General features: G+C 49.5%; 1 protein-coding gene across 1 annotated transcript in view; it reads right to left on the minus strand.

The window, feature by feature from the left end:
• The window catches only part of LOC103255518 (cat eye syndrome critical region protein 2), a 68,336-nt gene that overhangs the window by 7,025 nt on the left and 46,825 nt on the right, over positions 1-14,486 (minus strand). The window contains exons 9-15 of the mRNA XM_021710158.1: positions 7,956-8,085; positions 6,686-6,723; positions 6,509-6,600; positions 6,133-6,259; positions 4,478-4,866; positions 3,169-3,297; positions 2,132-2,978 (exon numbers count right to left, since the gene is read on the minus strand). Coding sequence (XP_021565833.1) covers positions 2,132-2,978; positions 3,169-3,297; positions 4,478-4,866; positions 6,133-6,259; positions 6,509-6,600; positions 6,686-6,723; positions 7,956-8,085 — 1,752 coding nt within the window. The remainder of the gene's footprint in view (positions 1-2,131; positions 2,979-3,168; positions 3,298-4,477; positions 4,867-6,132; positions 6,260-6,508; positions 6,601-6,685; positions 6,724-7,955; positions 8,086-14,486) is intronic.

Below are 14,486 nucleotides of genomic sequence, written 5' to 3' on the forward strand. Positions count from 1 at the left end.
CACTCACCTCAGCCTCCCAAAGGCGCGGGATTACAGGCTGAGCCACCAAGCCTGGCTATATATTTTAAGATAAAGATTAAAGATTCATAATGACTTTTAAAGAACTACTAAGAGAGCTCAGGCTGCCCGGGAACTGAGACTGGCCTTCAAGGTCAAAGGTACCGCCTGTATAATGAAAATTAAAACCCAAGCGGGTAAGGTGGCTAATACCTGTAATCCCAGCAATTTGGGAGTTGAGAGGCAGAGGTCATGACTGCCTGAGCCCAGGGATTGGAGTCCAGCCTGGGCAACTGGGTGAGACCTCCTCTCTACAATAAACCAAAAAAATTAGTCAGGCATGTTGGTGCCTGCTTATGGTTCCAGCAACTTGGAAGGCTGAAGTGGAAGGATCGCCTGAGGCCAGCAGGTAGAGGCTGCAGTGGCTGTGAGCATGCATGACTCCGCACTCCAGTCTGGGCGACAAGAGTGAGATTCCAAATCAAAAAACAACAAAAATCCAAAAACCCCACCATACTTTACTCAGTAAATACTAAACTCAACAACTAGCAAACAGACTTAGATTTAACCCTAATGGGATTCTCTGAAAGCTTTGAGTTCCAGACACCATTTGAAACCTAGTATTAGAGAATTCTGTCAGAGGTGGCAATCACAAATGGCTTTTCCACAAATGAAACACTACGAGTTGAGTTCTAAGCCTACCAATTTTTTTTTGAGTTGGAGCCACCCAGGATAGGGTGCAGGGGCAGGATCACAGCTCACTGCAGCCACAATCTTGTGGGCTGAGACAATCTTTCCATCTCAGCCTCCTGAATAGCTGGGACTACAAGCACGTGTCACCACACATGGCCAATTTTTTTATGGTTTCTTTTTTTTTGGGTAAAGATGAGGTCTCACTATGTTGCCTAGGCCTGAACTCCTGAGTTTTTTTTTTTTTTTTGAGTTGGAGTCTCACTCTATCGCCCAGACTGGAGTGCAGTGGCTGCTCCCGAACACCGCAGCTTCGACCTGCTGGGTTCCGGCGATCCTTCCATTCAGCCTTCCGAGTAGCTGGAACTACAGGCGCGTGCTACCACGCCTGCCTCATTTTTTTTATTTATTGTAGAGATGAGGTCTCGCCAAGTTGCCCAGGCGGGTCTCGAACCCGCGGGTTTAGGCAATCCACTCACCTCAGCCTCCCAAGGCATGGGATTACAGGCTGAGCCACCGAGCCTGGCTGAACTCCTGAGTTTAAGTAGTCCTCCTGCCTTGGCCTCCCAAAGTGCTGGGATTACAGGCATGAGGCACCACACCTGGATCTCACCACCAATTTCATGTGAAATCTTCCAGCCATGTACTGAAGAAAATTACATACAATATATGCAAGGTATCGAGTCTAGCATTAAAATTACACCAAGGCTTTTTTCATCTTTCTCCCCTCATGTAGTGTTTACTCCCCTACATAGATCTCACTATTCATTCCTTTTTTTTTTTTTTTTTTTTTTTTGAGTTAGAGTCTCACTCTTGTCGCCCAGGCTGGAATACAGTGGCACGTTCACGGCCACCAAAGCCTTGACCTGCTACGCTCAGGCGATCCTTCCACCTCAGCCTCCCAAGTAGCTGGAACTACAGGCATGCGCTACCACACCCGGCTAATTTTTTTATTTATTGTAGAGACAAGGTCTTGCCAAGTTGCCCAGGTTGGTCTCCAACCCTTGGGCTCAGGCAATCTTCTTGCCTCCACCTCCCGAAATGCTGGGATCTCAGGCGTGAGCCACATGCCTGGCCAAAAGCACAGATGCTGGATCTATCCTGTCTGGGTTCAAAAATCTCAGCTCCATGACTTCCTAGCTGGATGAGAACCCATTTTCCACCCATGCCTCGGATCCTCCGTCTGTAAAAACAAGCATGACAACAGCAGCTATCCTTAAGGCTCATTCTCTGAATTGAATTAGTTAATATATGAAAGTCTCAGAAAGTGCTGCAGCCATCACGCTTACCAGAGGTGCTCTGGGATCTGTAACCCAGAGAAGGGCTGAGATTGGCTCAGACCGAAATAGTTCAAGAAAAAGAGGCTGGAAACCGGTTTCTGTGTGACGTTCTGTGAGAAAAGATTACCCGTGAAAGAGCAGCTTGCAGAGCCAACGTCAATTACCTCGGTCGCTCTCAGGCTCCTGCATTTGGCCGCTGTCCGGCGTCCTCCCGGGGTTGCCCAAGGCGGGCTTGGGGGCGCACCCGCCGACGGACGCGGAGTGAGCTACCTGCGGAAAAGGGCCAGGTAAATGGGCAGGCGCAGGCTGGCGGGGGTGGTAAGGCACACCAGGTGGGCAGACGCGAGAGGACAGCTGCTGCATGGCGATCATCTCTGGGCTGTCCATCATGGAGTCCCCTCCCTGCACCCCCCGCAGAGCCTGGGAGGGTGCTGCAAACAGAGAGCTGGGTGCTGGCGCTGGAGGCGGCTGCAACCGGTGCCCGGCAGACTTACAGGGCGGCCGCATATACCCTGAGGAAGGGACCCCATGAGGTAGAAAGCTCGACTGTTCAGTCCACTGGTTGGAGGGCACCGGCGGTCTCATCACTCGGGAGTCCATCATGTGGCCGAGAGTACGAGGCTGGTGAGAGGGTCCTGGCCCCAGGTGGGGCTTCTCATCTGGGCCCAGGGGTCCCGGGTGGGTGGCACCGTGGTTCCCATTCCAGACGGCAGAGTGTACGCGGTTCAGGTACTTGTATGAACGATACATGTGGCTAGGAGGAATCTCTGAGCTCTCGGGGAAGTCTGGTGGCCGGGCTGCAGCCCCAGCAGGCCTGGGAGGAATAAATCCTGGCTGGAACTGCGCCGGAGGGTACATGCTTCCATCCTGAGTGGAGCCACTCATCTGTCCGAGCTGCAGGGACCCCGGATGGGGCCCCATGTTGGAAAGGTGCGTCAGGCCCCCGCACACTGGGTTCTCTTCAGGTGCACCTAGCCTGGGTCCCCGGTGGCTGTTCATTCCAACTGGAGGCTGGTGACACGAGAGAACAAGACAGACAGCAGAGTGAGCCGGACTCAGAGAAGAAGGCAGACCCTGCAACGTGTTTAATCTATGGAGACAGACTCCTGGGGGTGCGGAGCCCACGGATTCAATTGAGCCCACACTGCTGCAACTTACCTGTGGGCCCTGAGCACCTGTACTTTCTGAGTGGGCTGCTTACCTGCACGGGGAAGGGCTGGTGCTGCTGGACGGGCTCTCCAGGATGGGGCTCTGGGACACCAGAGGAGCCGTACAAGTGGGCGGGATCTGATCCTCGCAGAGGGCCAAATGTCCCTGGCACTGCAGGCCTCTGGCGGGCGTTGAGCAGAGCAAGCAGGGGGAAGAGAAAAGGCAAAGACATGAGCTGGTAGAATCTTCCCGAAGATGATTACTGTGAGAATAACACAGATGCCAGGCCTGGCAGACGGCACCCAGGGAGGGACGACCCTGGCACGCAGGCTCCTGGGGTTGGGATGAGCCCCTGGCCTGAAGCGACTGCCCCCTCTATGCAAGGCAAGATTGAAGGGATGGCTCTCTTTTGCGCTGACTGGCCTCGGGAGGCTTTTTTGCCATTCGCCCTGCAGCTGGCCACGACCATGACAGTTTCATATGCGATTTACTGGATGTTTATGGACCTTTGTGCTTTATCCACAGAATGAGTGAGGTGGTTTTGAATCCCAATTTTTGCCCACACTGAGAATACATGATTCCAACAACCGAGAACAGGAAAGACCTAAGGTAAAAGAAGGGCCGGGCAAGTAAGTACTTTGGGAGGCCCGGGTGAGAGAACTGCCTCAGCTCAGGGGTTCGAGACCAGCCTGGACAACTTGGCAAGCTCTAGTCTCTATAATAAATCAAACAATTAGCTGGGCAGGGTGGCGCACACCTGTAGCTCCAGCTACTTGGAAGGCTGAGGCTGAAGGATCACCGGAGCCCAGCAGGTTGAGGCTGAGGTGGCCTTGAGTGTGTCACTCCACTCTAGCCTAGGTGACAGTGAGACTCCAATTCAAAAAAAAAAAAAAAAAAAAAAAACACAGTGGCTCATGTCTATAATCCCAACACTTTGGGAGGCTGAGGTGAGAGGATTGCCTGAGTCCACAGGTTCGAGACCAGCCTGGGCAACTTGGTGAGACCTCATCACTACAATAAATCAAAAAATTAGCTGGGCATGATGGCGTATGCTTGTAGTCCCAGCTAATTGGAAGGCTGAGGCAGAAGGATCACCTGAGCCCAGGAGGTCGAGGCTGCAGTGGCCCTGAGTGTGCCACTGCACTCCAGCCTTGGTGACAGAGTGAGACTCTGACTCTAAATAAATAAATAAATAAAACAAAACAAAATAAAATAAAGGAAGGACTAAGAGGCTGGGGGGTGGGAGAAACCATCCATGTACAGAAATGTTACTTTGCAGCCAGTGGCAATGGAATAGCCTTCCCATCCCTAAGCGTTCACGCTGCTGGGAAAAACCACACGGGACTCAGGCTCTTCCTTACCATCTGGTTTAAAAAGGGTGCCTGGCTGGGCATCCCACCGCAGTGCAGGGGGCGAGAAAAGCCTCGGCCGTTGGAAGTGCCCACCTCCCGAGGGGGCTGTGTGGAGCTGCTGCCCGGGTCGTCCCCGGAAGAGGTGGCTCGGCGCGCAGGGGGCAACGACTTTCCTCCGTTCTCCACGGGCGGCTGTTTCCTGCTGGGCCCTTCTGGGTCCCGGGATCGGGTCCACACATGGCTCCCACCGCTGCGCCCAGCCCGACTCCGTCTCTTCTCCCGTTTTTCATCCTCTCGGATCCAAAACTCTTCATCTGTGTCGCCATCCTCGCCAGGAAAATGTTTTGTCATCGCCCGATGGAAACACCGCTCTAAATTCTCAGACATCTTGGTATACTCTACAGGAAGACACAAGGATTGACCCCCAGGGATCGTTTTTAGAGGCCACAAAAGACAATTCTCTTACTATAAATAAGAATGATGCCACTGGGTAAATGGTGAATCTCTTTTACCTTCAGGGCACATTATATGGGAAAGCTACAGGCACAAGCAGCTCAAGGCTGTGGGGCTGGGACAGCGAATCTAGTAGGATAACCGTAAAATGGCAAAACTCTTAACTGCTTAAGGCTAAATTGCAGAAATACCAAAAATGATAGCTGAATCACCTTAGTTTTTGAAACAAGGCATTTAAAGTTAATGTGCAAATGGTCCCAAGTTTAAGTACATGGAGCCTTGTGTATTTTTTGGTTTTTGCTTTTTTTGAGTCGGAGTGTCACTCTGTCACCCAGGCTGGAGTGCAGTGGGATGCTCACAGCCAGCACAGCCTCGGCCTGCTGGGCTTCGGCAATCCTTCCGCCGCAGCCTTCCAAGTAGCTGGAACTACAGGCGCGTGCTAATTTTTTGATTTATTGTAGAGACAAGGTCTCGTCAAGTTATCCAGGCTGGTCTCGAACCCCTGAGCTCAGGTCATCTCTTGCCTCAGCCTCCCAAAGTGCTGGGATGACAGGCGTGGGCCACTGTGCCCAGCCTGCACACTTCAATATTACAGATCAATTATGCCGACTTATCCAAATGCCATCAGCAGCAGCCGTGTCCGGGGTCAGAGGCACCGTGTGATTCACACCGAGGCGGGCCTCCAGCCTGAGAAACCACCTGAGCTCGGCCGCCAGCTACACGCTCTTGTCCAACAGGGCAGAAGAGAGCTCCCACACATGTTGTGTAAGTGGCTGGAATGGCCAATCCCACGCTCTCCCCAGTTTTTGAGTCAGGGTCACCCTCTGCAGCCCGTGACCCAGGCTCACCACAGCCTCGGCCTCCAGGGCTGAAGTGGGTGGGGAGAAGAGGAGAGAGCCAGGCAGCCTCCCAAGTAGCAAGACGACAGAGGCATGCCACCATGCCCAGCTCATTTCTGTGTAGAGATGAGGTCTCGCTACATTGCCCAGGCTGGCCCCAAACTCTGGGGCACAAGGGATCCTCCTGCCTGGGCCTCCCAAAGTGCTGGAATGACAGGCGTGAGCTACTCAGTCCCCGGCCTCCCACCGCTTTTGATGCACGTTCTCTTCACAGCCCTGAGAAGTCTGAATCAGTGGGACGTGTCGTTCTCAGAAGGAGAGTCACAACGCCACGCCACATATGCGTCTCGTGCAAACCCCATTCCCACTCACCACTGCTCTCCCCGTTGTATTTCCGACAATTTCTGAACATGGTCTTCATGTCATTTACAAATTCTTCCTTGGTACAGTATAAACCGCCATTCAGCTTCTTCTCCATGCTTGAAATATCCATGGGGACCTAAACGGGACAATTCTTTAAAACATGCTGGAGGAAAAAAAAAATCTCAAAGTCCCCATGAGGCAAAGGAACCATGACACTCTATTACTTAAGATCCTGGGGGGGGGTGGTGTGTGTGTGTGTGTGTGTGTGTGTGTGTGTGTCGATATATTCAGCAATGCTGATCCACAACAGATAAAACACGAGACAAACAATAAAACCTAAGAGGTACATAGAACATGCGTGTCTAAGTACAAAGACAGCCTCTACCTTGATAATCTGGTAGTAGTTAGGGGCGTAAGATTCATCCACAGGTTCCAGAAAGGGCCAGGAGTCTTTGTGAGCCTTTACCACATCTAGAACTGAGAGCCAGAGAAGAGATCTTAGTGGACACATCCACACAGGACACTTCTACCAGAAACGTAACAGCTGATAACCAAAACGAACCTTTATACATGGCGGTGAAGTCATCATCCAACTCAAAGCTGTAAAGCAAAAAATAAGAAATTAATAGTGACTCTGACTATCTCCTCTCCTTAGCTCTCAGGTTGATCACAGACTTGGAGCTGACCGAACTAGGGTTTGGAAAAGTCCTAATGCTTTTCTTGAGATAAGCCTGTAAAAAGAGGATAAGGGACAGTATACCTTGGCAAGAAAGGGAGTATATAAAGTCCATAAACTAATGAGGCTGGCCGGGATGATCACTACTTCAGGACTCCGTAATGGTAGTTAATTACTTACGAACACATTCTTAAGCAGGCTTAATTTTACTCTAATTAATACTTTTGTGACCTAAGAAATAATAATCCAAAAAAGTATACAATGGAATGAGCTCAAAAACACTGAATATTTATTTATTTGCTTCTTGAATTTTTTATTTTTTTTGAGTTGGAGTCTCACTGTGTCGCCAAGACTGGAGTACAATGGCACGCTCTAAGCCACCCCAGTGTCAACCTGCTGGGCTCTGGCGAACCCTCTGCCTCAGCCTTCCAAGCAGCCGGAACTACAGGCACGCACTACCACGCCTGGCTAATTTTTTATTTACTGTAGAGATGAAGCCTGGCCAAGTTGCCCAGGTGGGTCTCAAATCCGCGGGCTCAGGCAATCCGCTCACCTCGGTCTCCCAAAGTGCTGGGATTACAGGGTGTGCCACCGAGCCTGGCCTTTTTTGTTTTTCTTTTTTTGAGTTGGAGTCTCACTCTGTCACCCAGGCTGAAGTGCAGTGGCACGCATGCTCATGGCCACTGTAGTCTCGACCTGCTGGGCTCAGGTGTTCCTACAGGCACGCGCTACCATGCCCGGCTCATTTTTTTTTTTTTTTTATTGTAGAGATGAGGTCTCGCCAAGTTGCCTGGGCTGGTCTCGAACCCGTGGGCTCAGACGATCCACTCACCTCACCCTCCCAAAGTGCTTGGGATTACAGGCTGAGCCACTGAGCCCCATCGGGAAAAGAGCTTTAAAGTATCCCTTATGCTCCTACAGAATGTGGCAGCCAAGACTGTCAGAGGGCAGGAGACCCACTCCGAAATGTACAGAAATGAGCACCAGCGTCAGCTGTGAGTGCAAGGTCCACCCGTCACGCACTGTCTGCTCGGCTTTCAAAAGGTGATACGATCCCCTCCCACCTAGGCCGTGACAAAGATCACAGCAGACAAGCACTTGTGCGCTTCGTCAGTGTCAGCAGTTGTGACTATTGTGACCATCGCTAAATACTCACAGGTCCTTGGTCTTTTTCTCTTCTCGTACGGGGGAACTGGGATCCAGATGGGAAAGTTCTGGAGGGAGCTCTTTCCCTTGAGCCAGGAGCCATGCCCTTTCTTCCCTGAGCTTTCTCCGCTTAGCTCGATCTGCAAGAAACACGTGATGACGGTACAAGTGAGTGAGGTGCGCTCGGGACAATCAGATGCGCATCAGTGAGACGGAAAGGGCAAAGGTCACCACAGCAGCATCACAAAGTTACTTCGGCCCTCACGGCCCCCTGCTTTTGGGTAATTTGGATGCTTCTGCAGATGCAATGCTGTGGGAAAATAGAGACCCCTGGGACCCGTTTCTTTCCTTATATCGAGCTCAGTTTGGAGGCCAAAAGCGGCAGGGGAGGTAGAGGGTGCAGAACAGAGGGGCGAGTAGGACAGAGGAACGCAGGAGAACAAGAAGGAAGAAGCACCAGGCTGAATACGGATGATCCCCCGCTGACCTAGGCCTTCCTATCTTGCTCTCAGAAACGTGCGTCCCCTTTTCACGCTTGCTGTCCACACCAGGAGCGCAGGCACAGGACCTGAGCCCCAGAGGCTGTGCATTTGCAAAGCATCCCCGCGCACGACTGTCTGCTCCCCTCCCTGCCCCCACAGCGGGCGGAGGCCCCCACCAGTGGGAGTGGTGGGTTTGGCAAGGAGCAAGGGAAAGTGCCAGCTGGAGCTGGCAAGGGGCTGCAAAGCCGGAGGATTTTTCCTGGCTCAGGGCCAAGGCCATGAGACGCACACTTGGCATTCCGCTCCCAGCCTGACGGGGCATTGCCACTAGCAGGGAAGCCGGAGGGCCGGAGCCAAGGAGACCGACAACGACAAGACCGGCAGACAGCAAGGCGCGGGAGCCCGCGGAGGAGCCAGACAGAGCCTCAGTGTCCTTCTCCAGGTCTAGTTTCTTTTCCCCACGGGGCAGGCTCCCTGCCTGCCTGCTATGAGCAGCCTCTAACCCTGTCGAGTGCCACGTGACTTGGGGTTTTGTCCCCCAATTACTTTTATGACAATCTGAGAGCAATTTCCATCAGCTTTAATTCATCAGAGGCATTTTGCTGTCACTGACTTTGAGTGTCGTTGTTCTCTGGAAACAGAAAAGAACGATTTCAAATTTAAAGTATAATCTAATGGATACCCACATAGCCACCAAAGTGTCAAACATTACTTAGTTTTGTTAACAATGACCCAGTGTTTCATTTTATGCGTATGACAGCAGCTTAATAATCCATTATCAAGTTGATTCCAAATTTAGCATTTTGTAAATAATATTATCACAATACCAAGACGTTGTTTTTAAAACGTGTCCTCTTCAGCCTGTGTGTAGTTCTCCTCTCTAGTAGAAACTTTAGCAGCCGTCATCAAAGTCCGGTCCAAGGGGTTATGTCTATTCTTTAAACAGCATCTGCATTGACTTACACTCACTTAGTATGATAGAACTTTTGCATTTTGCCAAATTGATGGGTATGACGAATTTGTTATGTTTTCCCATGTATTTTCCTGAGCGGAGACTATATACACTTGCATGTTTCCTGGGCATTCAGTGCTCTCTTCTGTGAACTGCTGTTTATTTACCTGTCTTTTATTTTTTATTCCTATAGATTGTTAAGTCTTTGTTGATATCTGTTAACATTATCTTCTTCAGCTCTGTGGTTTTTTCTTTTCACTTTGTTTACAGTGCTTTTGTCATATGTTAAGTTTTAAAAAAATTAATGTAGTCAAATCTATCAACTTCCCCTTACATTTTTGTGTTTTTTGTACTTATCTATACCTTTAGTGTATCTGAAACTTGCTCTTAAATAAACAAACATACTGGTACCACTTTGTTTCACCCTTAAGAAATGAGTACTTGCTACACTGCAAAGTCTAAAGTGCAGTGGCTGTTCACAAGCGCCATCACAGTCCATGACATCTTCAAAATCCCAGGGTCAAGAGATCCTCCCACCTCGGTCTCTCAAGTAGCTAGGTCTACCGACAAGTGCCATCACACCCAGCCCACTTTTTGAAGAATCCACATTCTCTCCCAGGGTCTGTTTCTATGCCAATACCATTCTCCCTCAATCACCTGAGATCTTGTTCTTTGGGGTAATGAATGTCACTATCACATCGTTTTTGGAAGTTCTTGGCTATCCATGGCCCTTTGCTCTTTGGGATGGACTTTAGGAATAGCCTGTCAAGATTCATAGATTAATAATAGCAAATATTAAATAAGGGGTCACATTTTCCCACTTGTCCCATTTAAAAAAATAAGTCAGTTTGTTAAAAAAAAAATTCAAAAAGGTTCACTGCGTTTGGTTGCTGTGCCTCTCAGGTCCTGAATTTTTAACAAGTGTCCCCTCTAGTCTTTTCACTGGAAAAACTGGGTTACTCTGTCCGTGCAGGATTTCTCACATCCCAAATGTGGCTGAGATCATCAACCCTGCAGTGTTAATGAGCTCCCCAGCCCTTTCCTGTAAACTGGCAGTTTTATCTCGGGGCTTTGAGGAAACAAATTTACATTTTTGGGCAATAATATTTCAGACTCTTACTCAATGCCTTTAGCAACTACTGACGGTTAATCAGAGTTCCAAGACAGAATCCAGGCGTAGAGAGTACCTGAGAGACTAGTTCTCACTCCTTCTAAACAAAGTGTGTACCTCGCACCTCTACAGAGGCAGAGACTTCGCCACACAGGATGGATGCTTAAGGCAGGGCTTAGCAAGCAGCAGAGTGGCAAGCTGCTTTTGCAAATAAGGTCTTATTCAAACAAAACCCTGGATGACCGTGAAGCCAGAAACATTTACTGTGTGGCCCTTTATGGAAAAAGTCAGCTATCCTGGTATGGTGGTGCACGCCTGTGGTTTTAGTGACCCAGGAAGCTGAAGAGGGAGGATCGTTTGAGCCCAGGAATTCAAGGCTGCGGTGAACCATGATTGTGCCACTGGACTCCATCCAGCCTAGGAGACAGAGTCAGACCCCAGCTTAAAAAAACCCAACAGCCAAAACCAAAGCCAAAACCCAAAACCAAACAACAATAAAACACAATCCAAGTCAGCTAAGTCAGCTGACCTTGACTTTATTTATTTATTTTTGGGGGGTTTTTTTGAGTTGGAATCTCACTCAGTCACCCAGACTGGAGTGCAGTGGCCACTCCCAGCAACCGCAACCTCAACCTGCTGGGCTCCGGCGATCCTTCCGCCTCAGCCTTCCAAGTAGCTGGAATTACAGGTGCGCGCTACCACGCCCGGCTAATTTTTGATTTATTATAGAGTTGAGGTCTCGCCAAGTTGCCCAGGCGGGTCTCGAACCCGCGGGCTCAGGCAATCCACTCACCTCAGCCTCCCAAAGCGCGGGATTATGGGCTGAGCCACTGATCCCGGCTTATTTACTTATTTAGAGTCAGGGTCTCACACTGTTGCCCAGACTGGAGTGCAGGGGCATGCTCATGGCCACCACATCTTCAATTTGCTGGGCACAGGTGATCCTTCCACCTCAGCCTTCCAAGTAGCTGAAACTACAGGCATGTACACCATGCCTGGCTAATTTTTCTTGACTTATTGCAGAGACAGTCCTCACCAAGTTTTTCAGGCTGGTCTCAAATCCCTGGGCTCAGGCAATCATCTTTCCTCGGCCTCCCAGAGATTACAGGCTTGAGCCACTGTGCCCGACCTGACCTCAGCTTTTGACCACTAGGGTGTAATCATTTCCTGAGGCACTGGGCTGAGAAAAGCTTTGCCTAGATCCAGCTTTTCATTACTTGTTATTCTACTACTGCGGCTGCATGTATGGACCAGTCTTCTTTTCCTCGCAGTCATTAGCATATCTGAAATATGGCATGTGCCGGGCTCGGTGGCTCAGCCTGTCATCCCGCGCCTTTGGGAGGCTGAGGTGAGTGGATTGCCTGAGCCCGCGGGTTCGAGACCAGCCTGGGCGGCGAGACCTCATCTCTACAATAAATCAAAATATCAGCCAGGCATGGTAGCACATGCCTGTAATTCCGGCTACTCGGAAGGCTGAGGCGAAAGGATCGCCAGAGTCCAGCAGGTCGAGGCTGCGGTGGCTGGGAGCGGCCACCGCACTCCAGTCTGGGTGACCGAGTGAAACTCCAACTCCAAAAAAAAAAAAAAAAGAAATATGGCATGTAAAGAAAAGGAAAAACACTTATCTCTGCTTCTATCTTACCAGTTCTCAGAATAACAAGCTGTTTTATCAATGACCCAAGGTGATAAGACAATTTATTTAAAAGTATCATTATGAATTCATGCAGTTAACATATTTGATATTTTTATATCAACAGAGGACTCTGCTTGTTCTGTATTCTTCTTTTTTTCTTTTTTGAGTTGGAGTCTCACTTTGTTGCGCAAACTGGAGGGTAGTGGCACACTCATGGCCTCCCCAGCATCAACCCGCGAGGCTCTGGCGATCCTTTCACCTCAGCCTTCCACGTGGCTGGAACTACATGCATGCATCACCACACCTGACTAATTTTTATTGATTTATTGTAGAGATTATTATAGAGGTCTCACCAAGTTGCCCCAGCTGGTCTCGAATCCATGGGCTCAGGCAATCCTCTCCCCGAGGCCTCCCAAAGTGCTGGGACTATAGGTGTGAGCCTCCGCGCCTGTCCTAAATGGGTTGTCTTAAACACCTGGGGGCCACATGGCCTATAATTCAGCTCCATGAATCCACATGCAATCTGTATCCAGTTCACATCTCTTCTTGCTTTCTATAAAAAATTTACACTTTCTATAAAAGATTTAGTCTTTTTATAAAATTCAAAAAAAAGTTCTCTCAGAGAAATGTGGGTTGTAAAGAAAATAAAAAGACAAAAACGCAATTTTTAAATTATTTTTTTAAATTTTTAAATAAAAAAAATTTAAAATCTCAGAAGAAACAGAAAAACACACTGAAACATGATAAATGAATGTTTTCTCAGCCTCACTATATTGGTCCTTTCTTCCTAGAAAGTGAACACATGCTGAACCTTTCGTGCCACTCAGCACCTAAATCAGTTATTCAGCTCCTTCAGTCAGGTCCAAATCCAATCTTCACGCCGGCTTGGGGAACCTGGGACTGGGATCCTGCAGACAGGATTTCTCCGTTCTCTGCTGGCTTTATCTTCTGCCAAAAGGGAGGCTGAGTGGGGTCACGGAGGCAAGGTGAGGGGAGACGCGGCGGCCTCCCATTCACTCGGGGTGGCTGCTGGCCTCTGCCCCCGCGGGTCCTGCATGTGCGATGCTGCCGCCAGTTCTGGTCACCCGGTTCTGATCACCCAGTTTGTTCGGCAGCCCAGGGCTAGCAGCCACACCATCAGGTGGCTGGGCTCAGCTCTGCAGAGGCCCCTTCAGGAAAGCTTGGCAATGAGCCCCCATGCCTGGCTGAGGGCGTGCCACCTCCCTGTCACATGGGAATCCCTCTGAACCTTTTTATTTTCTCATTTCCCTGTAACGAAGTTCTCTCTGCAGAAACATCTAGTGTGGTTTTGATTTTCCTGATTAGACCCTGATGGATTGACTACCACAAGTTACTTCTTCCATCACAGATGTCTCCTGTCTCAGTTCTGCACTCTACAACTTCCCAGATACGCCTTCCAGTTAACTGAGTGTGCAATTCCGCAGCATCAAGTGCATAAGCCGTTATGAAACCACCACTGCCCATTTCCAGAACTTTCTCATTACTCTAAACAGAAACTCTGTACCCACTAGACACTAACTCTCCATTTCTCCCTCCCCTCAGCCTCTACAGTCAAATGTTTGAGTGTGTTCATTTCAATTAGCATGTTGCCTACAAGATTCATCTAGGCTGTATCATGTTTCAGGTGTTCATTCCTTTTTATGACTGAATAATGTTGCACTGTAAGTATATGCCACATTTTGCTTATCCATGCGTCCATTGATGGACACTTGGGTCATTTTCGTCTCTTGGCTTCTGTCTTTTCCTTCTTTCTTTCTTTTTGAGTCTGAGTCTCACTCTGTTGCCCAGGCTTGAGTGTAGTGGCTCGCTCACGGCCACTGCAGCCTCGACCTACTGGGCTCATGCAATCCTTCTGCCTCAGTCTTCCAAGTAGCTGGAACTATAGATGCATGCCATCACACCAGACTTCTTTTTTCTTTTTTTGAGTCGGAGTCTCACTCTGTTGTCCAGGCTGGAGTGCAACGGCACACTCACTGCCACTGCAGCCTCGACCTGCTGGGCTCAGGCAATCCTTCCCACCTCAGCCTTCCAAGTAACTGGAACTATAGACACACGCCAGGCTAATTTTCGATTTATTGTAGAGATGGGGTTTCGCCAAGTTGCCCAGGCTGGTCTCGAACCCGTGGGCTCAGGCAATCCTCTCACCTAGGCCTCCCAAAGTGTTGGGATTATAGGTATGAGCCACTGAACCCTGCATGCTTTTCTCTTTCCTGTTTTCCTGTTCCTTAAAATAAATAAAAGCTATGAGTCCTCTTCTGCTAAGGATGTGGTCATGTCACATCACAGTTGTTTTACAAATAAATTTAGGAAACTCCAGACTAGTGACTGCCAGCACTGTTAGG

The sequence above is a fragment of the Carlito syrichta genome, unplaced genomic scaffold (genome assembly GCF_000164805.1).
Source record: "Carlito syrichta isolate Samal-C Ts95f unplaced genomic scaffold, Tarsius_syrichta-2.0.1 Scaffold288197, whole genome shotgun sequence".
Classification (NCBI taxonomy): Eukaryota; Metazoa; Chordata; class Mammalia; order Primates; family Tarsiidae; genus Carlito; species Carlito syrichta.